Here is a 13,694-nt window from a genome sequence, read left to right as displayed (position 1 = left end):
CAAAAATCTCAATGCAGTCAGGGTTGAATGAAATCTAAGCCACATCTTCTTTACAGCTTGTTCTCAAAATTCTCTTTTATTCTTTATCTGCTAATTTTTTTTGTGTTGAACGGCAAAAGCTCAACATCTTTTATACACTACCCTGGCTTCAATAAATTCATATTTATCATCTTTATACACTTGATCGCATATTTTTGAGCTGAAGGTTTTCCCTGAACTATCTACCTTGGTTTCATTCACGGGGGACACACGTTAGAATGCTTGACACCCCAGTGTCAAGAAGATACAGTATGATGATTTTGAGTTGCAAGGCGCTCCTTCATTTCATAATCGAAGTAGAATATAAAACAAAAAAAAAATCTTTTAAAAAACGTTTCCTAAGTTCCCTTTTAAGATTTACGTTTTAGATTTTGTAGCAGAGGAGTCTCGAAAAATTTCCGGAAGTGCTCGGTATTCTCCGTGAGTGTTCGGCGCCTCGGTCAGTGATTGCGCCTCATCCTCCACGTTACAGTTAACGTTCCATCCCTTGACACGCTCGTCTGTCCACTGGATCAAAGGCGAGAAACGTAACTGGCAAAAGGATGGGAACGCAGTGAGCGACCCAGGAAGTTTTCGGAGGGTCTGCTCGGTTGGAGGTGGTGGTGGTGGAGAAGGGTTCCTGGAGGAGGAGGAGGAGGAGGAGGGGGGACAGGCAGGAGAGGGGAGGGCCGCTGCGACGTCACTCCTCCGCCGCCGCTGACTGACTGACTGACCGCCAGCTTGAAGCTCAACCTCAGTCCAGTGGTGGAGGAACGTTCGGAGTCTCACGTCGTCGCCGCCGTCGTCGTCGTGTCTGCAAACTGCCACCCCGGGAGAACAAAAGGCGGTACAGCTGCATGGTTTCCACGCGCAGGGTTGCTCCTCACTGCTAGCTTGATGCTCCCTGCAGCCTGCTAGCCTTTGTGGCGGCACACGTCCATGCATCCGGGGAACCCCTAAAAAAAAAAAAAAAAACACACCCCGGGTTTTTGGGAGACTTTTTTTTTTTGTTTTCCTCCCGTCTTGACACTGCAACAAATACTGGCTACACCGAGAGAAGGCACCACCGTCACCAGCACCACCAGCATCGGCGGGGTTGGCTTCAGTGTGTTTTGCAGGCTCCAGGTCGTCTCACCAAAGAGAAGATTGATGAGTAACGTTCGCTCCAGATAGAGCCACAATGCTGCGCAACACACCGGCCAACGTCCTGGCGACTGGATTGCTTGTCTTGGGAATGTTGCACAGCTCGGAATTATTCTCCCCACCGAGACCGATTGATGGTAAGAAAATGAGTCTTGTTGTTGTTGTTGTTGTTGTGTTTTTGCGATCATGATGACAGTGGCTTTGGAAACGCAACGTGGACGAGATAAAGAAAAAAAACACAACAATTAAAGAGGTCTTTTTGTGTTTGTGCCACATGTGAACGTGCCACTGTCACACACACACATACAGTACAGAGCATTTTTTTTTTCACTGACACTGATGAAATCTCGACACACAGGCCTCGCTGGCGTTGAAAAAAAAAAACAATCACGGAAACAGATGTTACAGTGAATTGCTTTAGTGTCGAGAAAGGGCAAACCCATTGTTGGCATCTCTTCCTTGATGTGATACATCTGGACGAAAAGTCATGGTGATCAACAGTTTTTTTTTTCAGAGAGAGAGAGAGGCTGTGAAACTTGCTACAATCTTGGCCAGTTTATCCTGGATAAATTGATTTAAATAGTACTTCAAGTCACTTAAACATAGTGAATACTCTAAGATCAAGAAGGCGAATAAAAATAATCTCGCATTGTCAACCTATTTTATTCATATTTATCTTTCTCTCAAACCTCCATCCATAGGCGTATATATCGTTTACATTCTTTTGGGATAAAAAAAACAAACCCGAGTAAGAAAATGGCTTCTTTTTTGTCAGTCACCTTCTCAGTCTGGAACAACTTCTGGAAACTATTAAGCATCACAAGCCCTGCTCACGCACACCCCTGTTTAGTTCGACAGAAAAAAAAGAGGAAAAGAAAGAAAATGAAGGGCGTTATTGAAGTCTAGTAAGTGCAGACAGATTGATTCAATTCTTCGCAGGTGAAAGTAAGAATGTGAACGTATATATACGTCTTGAACTTCTGGGATGTAAATCAGCCCTAGAGATGAAATGTTTACTGTAAAAAAAAAAAGCAATGAGCACCAGTTGCCTGCAAAAGTAATTACTGTTCCAAAATTGACATTTGATTAAATCCGGGAGCTTTAAGAGTTGAAGACTTGATTTGAAACCACGAGCAAGTTTCTTGTGAGATTCACCGGCAAAGCCATAAATGCTTTTTGGGCTTTGAAGTCTTTTCATTGCACTCCAATCTGCTGCAAGGAAGCACAAGCCAGATAAATTGCCACCTTAAAGATAGACTTGAATAGCCTGCAATCACCTGCAGTTTCCTCCCTTCTCTGTCTACAGAAACAACAGAGAAAACAGTTTCCCTCTGTCGTAATACTGTGATTTGATGAGTCACCCTTGTGGAGAACACCTTGGGGACTTGCCAAACCTTAGGAGTCTTCCCAACCTCCTGGGGGCAGACATTTTAAATGGTTTACAAGTGAAACCTTCTATTTTTCTTGAGACATTGTCTTCAAGATGGGTTTTAAGTTTGGTTTTAAGGTTGGTTTTGCCCCAATGTTCCGGCTCTAGTGAGTTTTTCTTTCGGTTCCTTGTCGTAGAAGAAGCAAAGGCCCTGGGCCACCGTCAAACCAACACGGCATAATTGGTTCTAAACTGGTCTTTGTTTCCCAGTGGGGACCTCCGTGAACAGTCACAAATTGTTCAGAAAGCACTGCTAATTGGAGGCTTAGTGAAAAGACTAATGAATGAATTCCAATAGTTTCACTGTATGAAAGTATTGTCGCCGCGAAACCCTTGGGAAAGAGTGTTTTGAGATAATCAGATGTTGTTTTATAAGAAGACTTCTCTTGTGTTTGCCACATTTCTCACCTCTCTAGCTATGCAAAAAAGGTGAATAACAAAGGTATCACACAGCCCCTTTAAATTAATTCGTGTTAAGTCTCCTCTGGCATTTCCCTCCTGCAGAGACCCCGCTGTAACATTTGGTAAGTGGTCCAGCATTTGCTTGTTAGTGGGGTGATACTGTTGTTACTATGACATCCACGGGAACAAATGTTTGCCCCTTTCTTATTAGCTGACTGTTAATGAAAATGTAAATCATTTGTGGTGAACTTTGGTTTAATGTTGCTGGTTCCCCTTTTTTTTTTAAAGAAGGAAAGTGAAACCTTAAACCTTAATATATTGGCTTTATAACTTTATTCTTACAGTCCTACCTAGTCAAAGAAATGCCTGGTATCTTGCTAATCAACATACAAAAAATACAACAAAATATCTAACAAGGAAGAGTCATTAAAGTGTGGTTCTTTACCAATCTTTGTGTCACATAAGGTTAGTCAGTGCTCTGGAGCTGCCCATGTTTTAAAAGAAGAAATGGGTCTTGAACTTTAGTCTGGGTTAGAGTACCAAGTTCTAATGTATGAAGAACTAACAGATACGGCTGAAGATTATATTTAAGGGAAACTTGGTTGTTTGTCATTTATAATTACAAAGTTATTCCACTCGAGTCTGCGCCAAATTTCTGCAAGAACCTTGAGGGACAATGACCTCTCTTCCAACTTCTTTCATGTTAAAGGCAGTCAGTGTATGGGCCAGGTTGGGCGACTTGTGTTGACCCATTCACACCAACAGCAAACATGGCTTGAACTCGCTCCTCTGTGCCAGTCTGAAAGAAGTGTTTGTGTTGAAGACTTCATGCTATGACCTGATTTGCCAGGTTGCTTGCTTATGTAACGCACCATGGAGGCGGTAGTCTATTGTGTGGTTGAGACTTCATCAGAATTTCCATTCATTTAGCCTGACCATTAATGCAGGGACGAGTACAAGCATCCCATTTCTAACCCCTTATGATATTATTATGATTTTCTTCTATTGAAAAATATCAGGTTATTTAAAATATGCATACTGACAGACTGTATCCTCTATATTGGTCGTGTAGCACATTTCTTATTACTCCCTGAGACTTTATTTAACGTATGAATACTATATCAACAGCTAGGGCTATTGGAAAGATACGCGGCATATTTTACGACGGTTTGATTATTCAATCATTGTTTTCTTAAATTACCTTCCAATGAATAGTCAACTTGAATGGTGGGGGCCATTCTGTCCGTTAATAAACTCAACACAAACGCAAATATTTAGTTCTCGCAACAGTCCAATGTTTCAGTTCAATGACCATGATTTTTGATTCTTGGCTTCAAAAACGGTTTGTTGAGTTTTGGAAAACTATTTTGGCTAAAAGCCAATGTGTTTATTAACTAGTTGTGCTGGTGAATTTTAAAAGTAGCCTCTTGATCTCATGATGTTTCTTTTTAGTTTACAGAGCCATGTTTGTGTTACTTTTTTTCATGAAACTGCAACAGCTTGAAACCTAAACGGTCTTAATAAAATGATGATCAGCGGTGAATTATGATTTCCAAGTCCCATAATCCCACCAGGTGCTAGCCATTTCTAGAGGAAGACATGGGCTCATACTTGTTTAAATCAAAACCATTGATTCGACCAATTTTTGGATGATATCTTTGTTCAATTTTGACCTGAGAATGCTTCTGTATTGTACTTGTAGGCCGTCCTATTATGAAAGTTCAGCATAGTAACTGCATTATGACCTACAGCAATTTTATAAAGTAATATATATGTATATTTTACTTTTCTTAAAGTGCAACTTGTGTGTTAATTTAAGTTTCTCTTAAATTGATCTCTATTGTGCTTTAATTTGTCTGTTTGCACAAAACTTGAAATACTTAAACTATAAAATGAACTTAAGCCCCGCCCACTAAAACGCTTCATTTTTCTAGAGATAAACTCTCGTAAGGAAGGTTGTAAGAACATTAGTTGCCTTTTAAATGAAGAAATTCAGGTTGTATTTTCTGCATATCGTGGTTTTAATCTGTAAATGAAAGTTGTATATGTAAAAAAAAGTAAAAATTATCTTGATCCACTTATGTACATAAAGCTCTGTGCTTAATGTTAAACAGACGCTAAGAGGCCCTAAAAGACCCTAAATGCCATCTGGTTTAGTGTAACCCGATCTGTATTTTCATGTCATTCAATTGTTATGTAACATCTTATCTCTGTTGTGGTGGTTTGGTACACATTGTAATCAAATGTATACGTCTACTATAAACTTTTACCAGTCCATGGAATATTTTATTGTTGTTCTAAGTTTGTGTACTGCCATCCACAAACTTCAGATCAATATTTTAACAACAGCCGAAAAGGAGTAAACCGTATTTTGGAGTACAGGTCGTTTTAATGTAATACAAGGTTTTATTACAAGGTCTCATTAAATTTTTGACATGTATAAAAATGTGTTATTGGTGTGAGAGAGCATTGCGAAAGAAATCCGGTCCTGCGTCACGTCAACACAACAAGAAGTCTTAAATGACGTTCACAATCTTCTGCCTCGAAACTCTGACCTGTGCGATCCAAAATGTGGCAGCCAGTTGTGTTTCCTTTCCCTGAGCTGTTTTCCATTTGGCAACAATCGCCAGACATGAACACATTCCTGATGTCAATGTTGCCCCCAGTTCATGCAGAACACTTACTTATGCTAAAGAAAAACCGCCTACAAACATCGTCGATGGACTGGCAACACCGGAAGAAAGAAAACCCCAAAAATTCTTAAAGTTGTAATTATATAGTGACTTGCTTAAAACGTGAATAGTCTGTTTTCATGTCTGTTGTGCCCCCATCTGTATTTATTCACTCTGGACTTCACAGCTCCTCCAAACTCTGCCGGGAAGGTTTATGTGAGAGGCACAGCTGGGGCCTCTTTTCTGTGTAGTGTAACATAACAAAGTGGAGAATTCTTTTTCACCCCTTTCCCCTTTTCTCACTCTTCCAAATGACAAAATGTTAAATAACTCTCCCGTCTGTGGTTAGTAGCTTTTTTAGTTTAACCAAAAATGGTCAAAGTATTGTTCCACTCTTGACTTTTCAATAATTTACTGGTGAATAGGTTCACTTAAATAACCAAACACTTTGAAAAAAAAAAATAAAACCTGTAATTCATCAGGTGACTCATACATACTCCTTTCTCTTTGCGCTTGATGGAGTCTACTTCCAAGAAACATCTTAAGACCTTTTTATTTGTTCAGGCTTTTCCTTGATTTTGTGGAACTCCTGTGTTGTTCTCAGTGTTATCTCGACCTTTAAAGTATATACTTTATTCAATATTGTTTTGATTGTTTAAGCACTTTGTGACCCTGGTCTGGAAAAGTGCTAAATAAATACAAATTACTTACTTACTTACTTACTTTATTCATCCCACATAAAATTAATTTTTCTTTCTGAAAACTTGTCAGGACTGACAGTTTAGGACTACACTAGGTTCTAAATTAAGTCACAGAAAACAAATTAGCAGCATTATAAATGTGTAAATACTTAACTAATTTGAAAACCCAACCCTCTTGACTCACTCACATGTTTCAAATGTTGCAGTAAGTCTCTCGTCATAATGATTTTTTTGAAGTTATTGCTAAAGTTCTCCCCCGTCTCAAGTCTTGCAGAACGAGAGGTCACAGGAACGGAGCCCTTAATTATTGAAACTTAAGGGATTCATGACGCTGTGTGACAAACCTAGATGTTTTTACAAATCACAGCACAGTAGATGTGGTTATGGTAAACAAGATAAAATAAAATATTTCAATGAAAAGAGAGCTTTTGTACAAACGGACACATACCGATGAGTACAATAGAGTCCAACATCTATTTAAGACACACTTAAATAAAAACATGAGTTGCCTTAGCCAAATCTGAGACAAGATATCTTGTTTTTAGGTAAATCCGTGATTCTGAGAAAACAAGCATGTTATGTGTTCGTGGATGAATCAATGCTTAACATTTGGGACTGTTTTTGTTTTATTTTGTTGATTATGATGTGAATTTTACTTTTCTTTCAATAACACAATAGTTGATTTACCCATAAATTCAATGAACTTGGTGAGTCAATATCGGTTAGACATTTTCACTCCCTCTCATAAAGCAGGACTATTTGAGTGGGCACATGATCTTAAGACGCTGTTTATCAGTAAAGGTACAAGATATCACCGATAGACTAAACTATAAATGTTTCTCTCGCCGTGTGACTAAACTTTCTGCCCGTTTTCCTCGTCGATGCTTTCCTCACTCGCATCACTCAGCACACCCACCTGGTGCTTTTTTGTTTTTCCTCCCTGCAAACTCTGTTATCCACCCTAGTTTTGGATGAATCGCTGCCAGTTACAATACTTCTGAAGCTAGAGGGGATCATCTGCTGGGATCAGGGCGGATGTAGTCTCAGGATGTTTATTCTGTCTCTCTGGAGGAAAAAGAGAAGCAGACATTATCATGTAAAAGTGCTATATGCAAGTAAAAGCATTTGAATTTGTTGCTTTTGTTCTTCAAATGTATTCAAAATTGTACTTTGGGATTTGCTTCTGCTGATTATGAGTTTGATCTACATCTCTGCTTGGTGGTCTGATCGGTCCTCCTTGGCTCCTAACGCCGAGCTAGGTGTGTCTGAAGAGGCTGTAGTTACTGTTTCGACTAGTACTTTGTACTGTACCGGTTGATCTCAGAGGGCAAGCCTTCCACTTATTTATAGCTCTGCCGTGGGTGTCGGAGGAAATGGCACTGTGGCCGGGGGAGAGAGGGATTGGTGTTTGCCTTTAGGATGGGACACTTCCTCCAGACCAGACTAGACGCATCACAGGGGACGAACAGACTGAGTAGGAGTGAGAAGACGACACATGGATACTAATACAGCCCAAATGGAGATGACCCAAATTTTTCACCCTGCCTCCACTTTGGTAAAACACACAAGCAGCTCATTGACGGCATGTGTGACATTCCTCCATCTCATCTCAGGATCCCAGCCCTGACTCTTTTTGGATCTTCTGGCCTGTTCGACCCCCCCACCCCCCCCCCATCATGTGTTATATTCATCCTATAGTTGTTCCTATTCTGTACTCTCATCTTTAATATGTGTGTACTTTTGGCTACACAGGCGCACATTTATTAACATGAGTGATTCAACTGAAATGATGGATGCATCACTGATATACAGTGCAAACAGAAGGGTATCAAGTAATACCTGATTACCTAATACCTGACAAAAACCACATGGTACAGTCATATTTTCTTTCTTCAATGAAGTAGATTACAGTTAATATACTGTATACACAGACTTAAACACATAACCATAACTATTTAATTATCTGTTCTGATTCACAAGACGATCATTTGCCTGTGAAGCTGTAGTAGAGATATTTCGTTTTCTGCCGAAAGTACATGAAGAGTAAGTGAGTAAGCAAGTACATGATTTAAATTTGTAAAGCGCTTTTAACAGACCAGGGTCAGAAAATGCTTAAACAATCAAAACGATACTCATTTATAATACATGCTTTAATAGGCCAAGACAACATGGTTAGTTTAACATTTTAAGACATTGTATGTACTTGTCCAGTGCGCAAATTTTCGACAGGTACTACTGTCTCAAATCAAACACTACACACTACACACAGAAATGACTTGACAACTTCTTCTTCTACTACTTTTTAACGATGGTTGCTCCAGCCGTTGGAACCCTATCGCGCGACATCTTTTTTCTCCAATTGAAACAAGTTATTAAGTTGTGTTTCATTGTGTTATCTGCTCTGAAAATGGAAATATTTGACTGAGCATTTTCTCTTACCTAGTGTGCTGCTGTTGCAGTTCCATCAAAGTCGATTGACATGAAAAAATACATGTCAGTCTTTCAGCAAGGCTACTGCTAAATTGTTGCAATTGAAGATTTAACACGACACCCTGTCGAGCAAAACACATTGGCATCTAAATAAACTATAAACAGTCGTGTAACCAGCGGCCTTCTTTCTCCACGTAAAGCAGAGATGAGTAACATTGGGGGACCTACATAAGCCTGGTGGCGTTTTCATGAATTATGTAAAACCTTGTGACTTCAGAAGGAAAAAAAATAGGCCTCTTGGCACACGCACATGCACACGTACATACACACAGGTGGAGTGGAGAACGTTCAGCGTTATGTCACGATGAATTTGTAGTATTTAGGTTAAGCTCCATGTCAAGATTCTTTAGGGGGGTTGAAGTTGGAGCTTTAGATGTAAATACTGTCATCCTGTTTATCCTTCTCTTTGCTGTCATCCGACCACAGTTGATCCTATATTTTCCCCCAATCCTGCCCGTCAGTGAACATCCCTAAATAATCCCTGATTTACATTCCCATTTCTCATCATGGTTTTTAGTAATTTACAGCATAGGACGATTCCTTGAGAAGTTAAACGTGTGCGTCATATCAGGTCAGTGTGAGTTCAGGTCTAGACTCTTAAGGCAGGAGTTTATGTCTCATGTTCTCTACTGAAGTGTGTAGTTAACATAGTATAGTGATGTAAATAGTGGGGGCGTGTTGGAGCACGTCTGTCACACGAACCCCATGGGTCATTTATTTTCTCTGGTTATAAAAAAAAACAGGCGTTGTTTGCTGGAAGTGTCTTGTTTGCTGCTAGACAGTACAACAAAGCCTAGGAATAGCCGTAGCCTGTGACAGGAGGAGGAGGCAGGAGGCGATGATACAGCATGTGAGGTTTGCAGTAGACTGTCTGCATTCGTGTCTGGAACTTGTGGTGGCCGACGGAACCACAGGGCAGGACCGAGTGAAAGAGAGGAGTGTGCATCCTGGAATAAGAGGTCTATTTTGCTCATTGATGTCCTGCTGGCCATTATTAGTGTTGCGAAAGTTGACGGTGTTTTGTGTGGTTTTTATCACGTAAACTCTGACGTATGCCTTAATATTAACGTGATCTATTCATCTACACAAAGATGGGTTTTTAGTTTACATAGGCTTTCAGCCTCCATTCATTTGAGGTCCAAGATGTGTCGTCCAATATGGAAACTTCTTAAGCTCCTGGGTGGACGGCAAATATATGAAAATAAATAGTCGAATCAAATAAACATTGACAGCATGTCTGCTTCTTTTGCAGAAAGGGCTCTGTTGGAAGTTGAAGCTCTTTTGAAAATACCTTTTTACTTTGTGTTTGTGACGCCTCAGTCTGCTTTTTGTGAGACTCATTCAATAGTCTGACGTGTTTTCTCTTTACATGCATCATTGCTGCATGAAATTCAAGATCTCATTAATCCTTTAATCCATGGTGACATGTTTTTAGAAAGTTCTAAGTTTTTGAAAGCGTAGCTTTTGTCAGTGGTGCCATCATATTTTTGTTCCTTGCAGCTTGGCAGGGATGCTCTTGCTCATGCGAGATTCTCGTCAGAGATTTTATTGCGAGTAAACTGACTCACTTCACTGGAAAAATACGCCTGCCGACAAAATTTACATTTTGAATTGGAATTTTGTCATCAACTGAACTTGTCGCCCTACTTACTTCTTCCGTGCTCATGTTTTGTATTGCTTGATGTGTTGTTTGTTGTATTGCTGTTATTTTGAGGCCTCATTTTGTCCCAGTCTGTTATTTTAATGGAATGACAGTAATTTCCTTGAGATGATTGCAGTTATTGTGTTAAAAATGTTCATGTGAAAATTTCACTTCTTCCATCCATCGTCTCACGGGTTATCAGAGACTGAGCCTTTGGGCAGCATCTGGATACAAGTATTTGCATTTATTCCAGAAACTGTTTAGATTGTTGTTTAAAACTTTCACGACTTCACAGAATTAATGGTTTGTTCTATTTGTGCTCACTGGTAAAACTTCCTTCTGTATGTGGCATGATTCTCCCCCCATACACACACACACACACACACAAACGTACACATTTTTCACTTTGGTTATACATTGTTGATCAGATATATAGTCATATGTAGTTGATTTTCCCTTTATTGTGTGATCGCTAATGCTTCGAACAGAGCTGGTTAATTTCACAAGGCAAAACTGCCTTAGAATCCAAGAGTAAAATGCAAAAGAGGTTTAAAATTGCAAGAACTAAATACAGAATGCTATGTTAATGTTAGTTGACTAAAAAGGCCATTAAAGTTCCCATTAACATTAAATTAAATACATATTTGTATAGCAGCAAGTCTTTTTTGAGACTGTCTTTATTAATAAAATGGTTTAAATTTAAGTGTGTTTTTAAATGTGTTTCATCGACAACATTGAAAAATAGCATGCATTTTATTTTCTAAATGAAATCCTGTATGCCAGGAGGAATGTGATACCTTTTGCATTCCGAGGCAAGTTTCTTTATTTTGCCAACTTCTTAAACGTTAATGTGTAAATGGCCTGTGAATTTCGGTACTTAAAATATTTGACATGCTTTGCCTAATTATATCGGTTGCTTAAGATTGTGTTAATTTAAAACAATACCTTCCACCTGCTTGCAAAATGTGTAAGTCAGATGAGCTAGTAATAGATTTCACCCCAATTATAGAGCTGCTTGTTGTGCTTATTAAAATGTTGTTGTTGTGGCGCCCTTAGATAGCATTCATTTTTAACTTGACTGAACACTATAAAAGATTCCTTTGAACATTTATGGTGATTCTTTTTTTTTGTTGGGTTCCTAAAAACGACAGAAACTTTCTTTAATAGACTAAAGCTGACATAACACTCCAGCGTTCTGCTAGAAGTCGTTGGCGTCCAATCATGTCTGGGTGACTTTTTTTATTGCATCTGAATATGTAACTTAAAAGGTAGTAAAGAGAAGCTGCTAAGCTTTTACTACCTTTAAAATATCAATCTTCCCGTCACAGGTGAGTGTCTGCCATATAAGTTTTAATCTTGAACAACTGGAAAAGTAGATGATTAATTATGAAATAGTTTGACACAATCTACTACATAAAAGTGCATCATACCAAACTACTCCCCAAACTGTAATCAAGTACATTTTTTAATATCCTCCTTTAAATTTGGATTCAAAATTGTGAGCGAGAGAATTTGCCTTCTAGGGAAAAAGAACAAAATAACTTTGACAAGGGATTTCTCTTTAATATACAGTAATCTTGCCTTCCTGTTGTCTACGACCTCCTGTCTAATAATGGAAACGGAACTATTATTATCATTGACCGAGATATTGTTCATGTTTTTGTGATGTTTTTTTGCTTAACACTAGGGTTGTTATGATACCCAAAATTCTAGTGGTCAATGCCTATACCAGTCCATGTTTTGGATACTAGTGTCGTACAACATTTACTGCAAAGGAAAAAAGAAAATGAAGGTTTTATTGTAAATACAATGAGCTCAGGAACCCTCAGAAAACATCTCGTAATGTTACATTACATAACTGTATCATCTTGTGTTAACCTGTTGTCAAGAATAAATTGTATGTCTATAGTATTGGTTCTTGAATATCTTACTTTTCAAAGAAGTTTAATGAATTTATTTTACTTTGCAGCCCCAAAGACGTGCAGTCCTAAGCAGTTTGTGTGCAAAGATGGAGTGACCTGCATCTCAAAAGGATGGCGCTGTGATCGGGAAAAAGACTGTCCTGACGGCTCGGACGAGGAGCCGGATGTTTGTAAGTGCCAAAAAAATGGTTCATTTAAAATGTGACGTTCTAGTTTTAACTGAGCCCTGTGGATCAGTTTGTGTTTACATTGAGACTTCTTATCTATTTGCACTCCAACAGGGATTCAACCCGTTGGCTGAGCTCAGAAACTATCAAGATTAAAAAAGAAAATCATTAAACAAATAGGAGCTGAACACGTATTTTCTTTCTTTCTGATAGTCGTGCGTTCCTTTTACATTTAGATTTGACTTCTTTTTGTGAAACCAAGCCGGTCGAGACAAGGTGACAAGATCCGAAGTAATAAACTGTCAGCCTTTTTTTTTTGTAATGTCTTTTCTGAGGTAAAATTTCTAAAATGTGGAACTCCCTGAAGAGCAAGGAAGCAGCAATGGGCAGCTTTTTATGAATTTGTAGTATCGACCATAATCTAGGCCACATGTAGCCCTTATCTGGCCAGAAACCATAAAACTAGTCATGAGGAAATATAGATTATTTTCGAATACTAACCAGACAAGCTGTCGATGTAATTTTTAAAACTTGGTTTAAAATTTGACTGTATATTCAGTGTAAAATATAGATTGCCTTTGTTTAGTTACTGAAATAGTTTCAGCATAAATCAAGCTGGTTTATCGCGAATCCATAAGGGATTGTTGGCTACATGAGTGGGCAGTTTATTGTTTTGCATTTGAAAAGACTTGGTGTCTTGTACAACAGGAGTGTATCTTTTACTTGGAGGAAGTAAAGCATATATTGCTGCTGTAATCTCCAATGGCTTTGATGGGTTATATAACTTAATAGTCTCCTATTTTGTAGCAACAACACACCATGTATGGCCTCGCAAGCTGGATCTAATCTGAATGTGGGGTTAAACTAACATAGAAAGGTTGGACGTCTCAAATGTCAAAGTCTCAGGAATCTCCAAGTGAATATATATATATATTGTTGGGAGGTTATGAAGTCTGTTTATCTTTTTATCCGTCTATCGATACATTTGTTAAAATACGTGCTGGTTTAGAGAAATGGTGTCAGACGGAAAAGAAAGGTTGCAGTGGCTACAGTCTCGAGGCAGTCTAAGAGTGAGTCTGGAAGTCATTAGAGTCTTGCCAGAGGGAAT

At 38.9% G+C, this 13,694-nt stretch overlaps 1 protein-coding gene across 4 annotated transcripts in view; it reads left to right on the top strand.

Annotated features, from left to right (window-relative positions):
• The first annotated feature begins 800 nt into the window (after nt 1–800).
• LOC148070438 (low-density lipoprotein receptor-related protein 1-like) overlaps nt 801–13,694 on the top strand; it is a 78,665-nt gene continuing 65,771 nt past the window's right edge. For all 4 annotated transcript variants that reach the window (XM_087800553.1, XM_087800551.1, XM_087800552.1 and 1 more), the window contains exons 1-2: nt 801–1,298; nt 12,467–12,589. In XM_087800553.1, coding sequence (XP_087656679.1) covers nt 1,199–1,298; nt 12,467–12,589 — 223 coding nt within the window. In that variant the 5' untranslated portion in view covers nt 801–1,198. The remainder of the gene's footprint in view (nt 1,299–12,466; nt 12,590–13,694) is intronic.

The sequence above is a fragment of the Callionymus lyra genome, chromosome 10, assembly GCF_982586985.1.
Source record: "Callionymus lyra chromosome 10, fCalLyr1.hap1.1, whole genome shotgun sequence".
Classification (NCBI taxonomy): Eukaryota; Metazoa; Chordata; class Actinopteri; order Syngnathiformes; family Callionymidae; genus Callionymus; species Callionymus lyra.
This window is presented reverse-complemented; position numbering and strand designations above follow the sequence as displayed.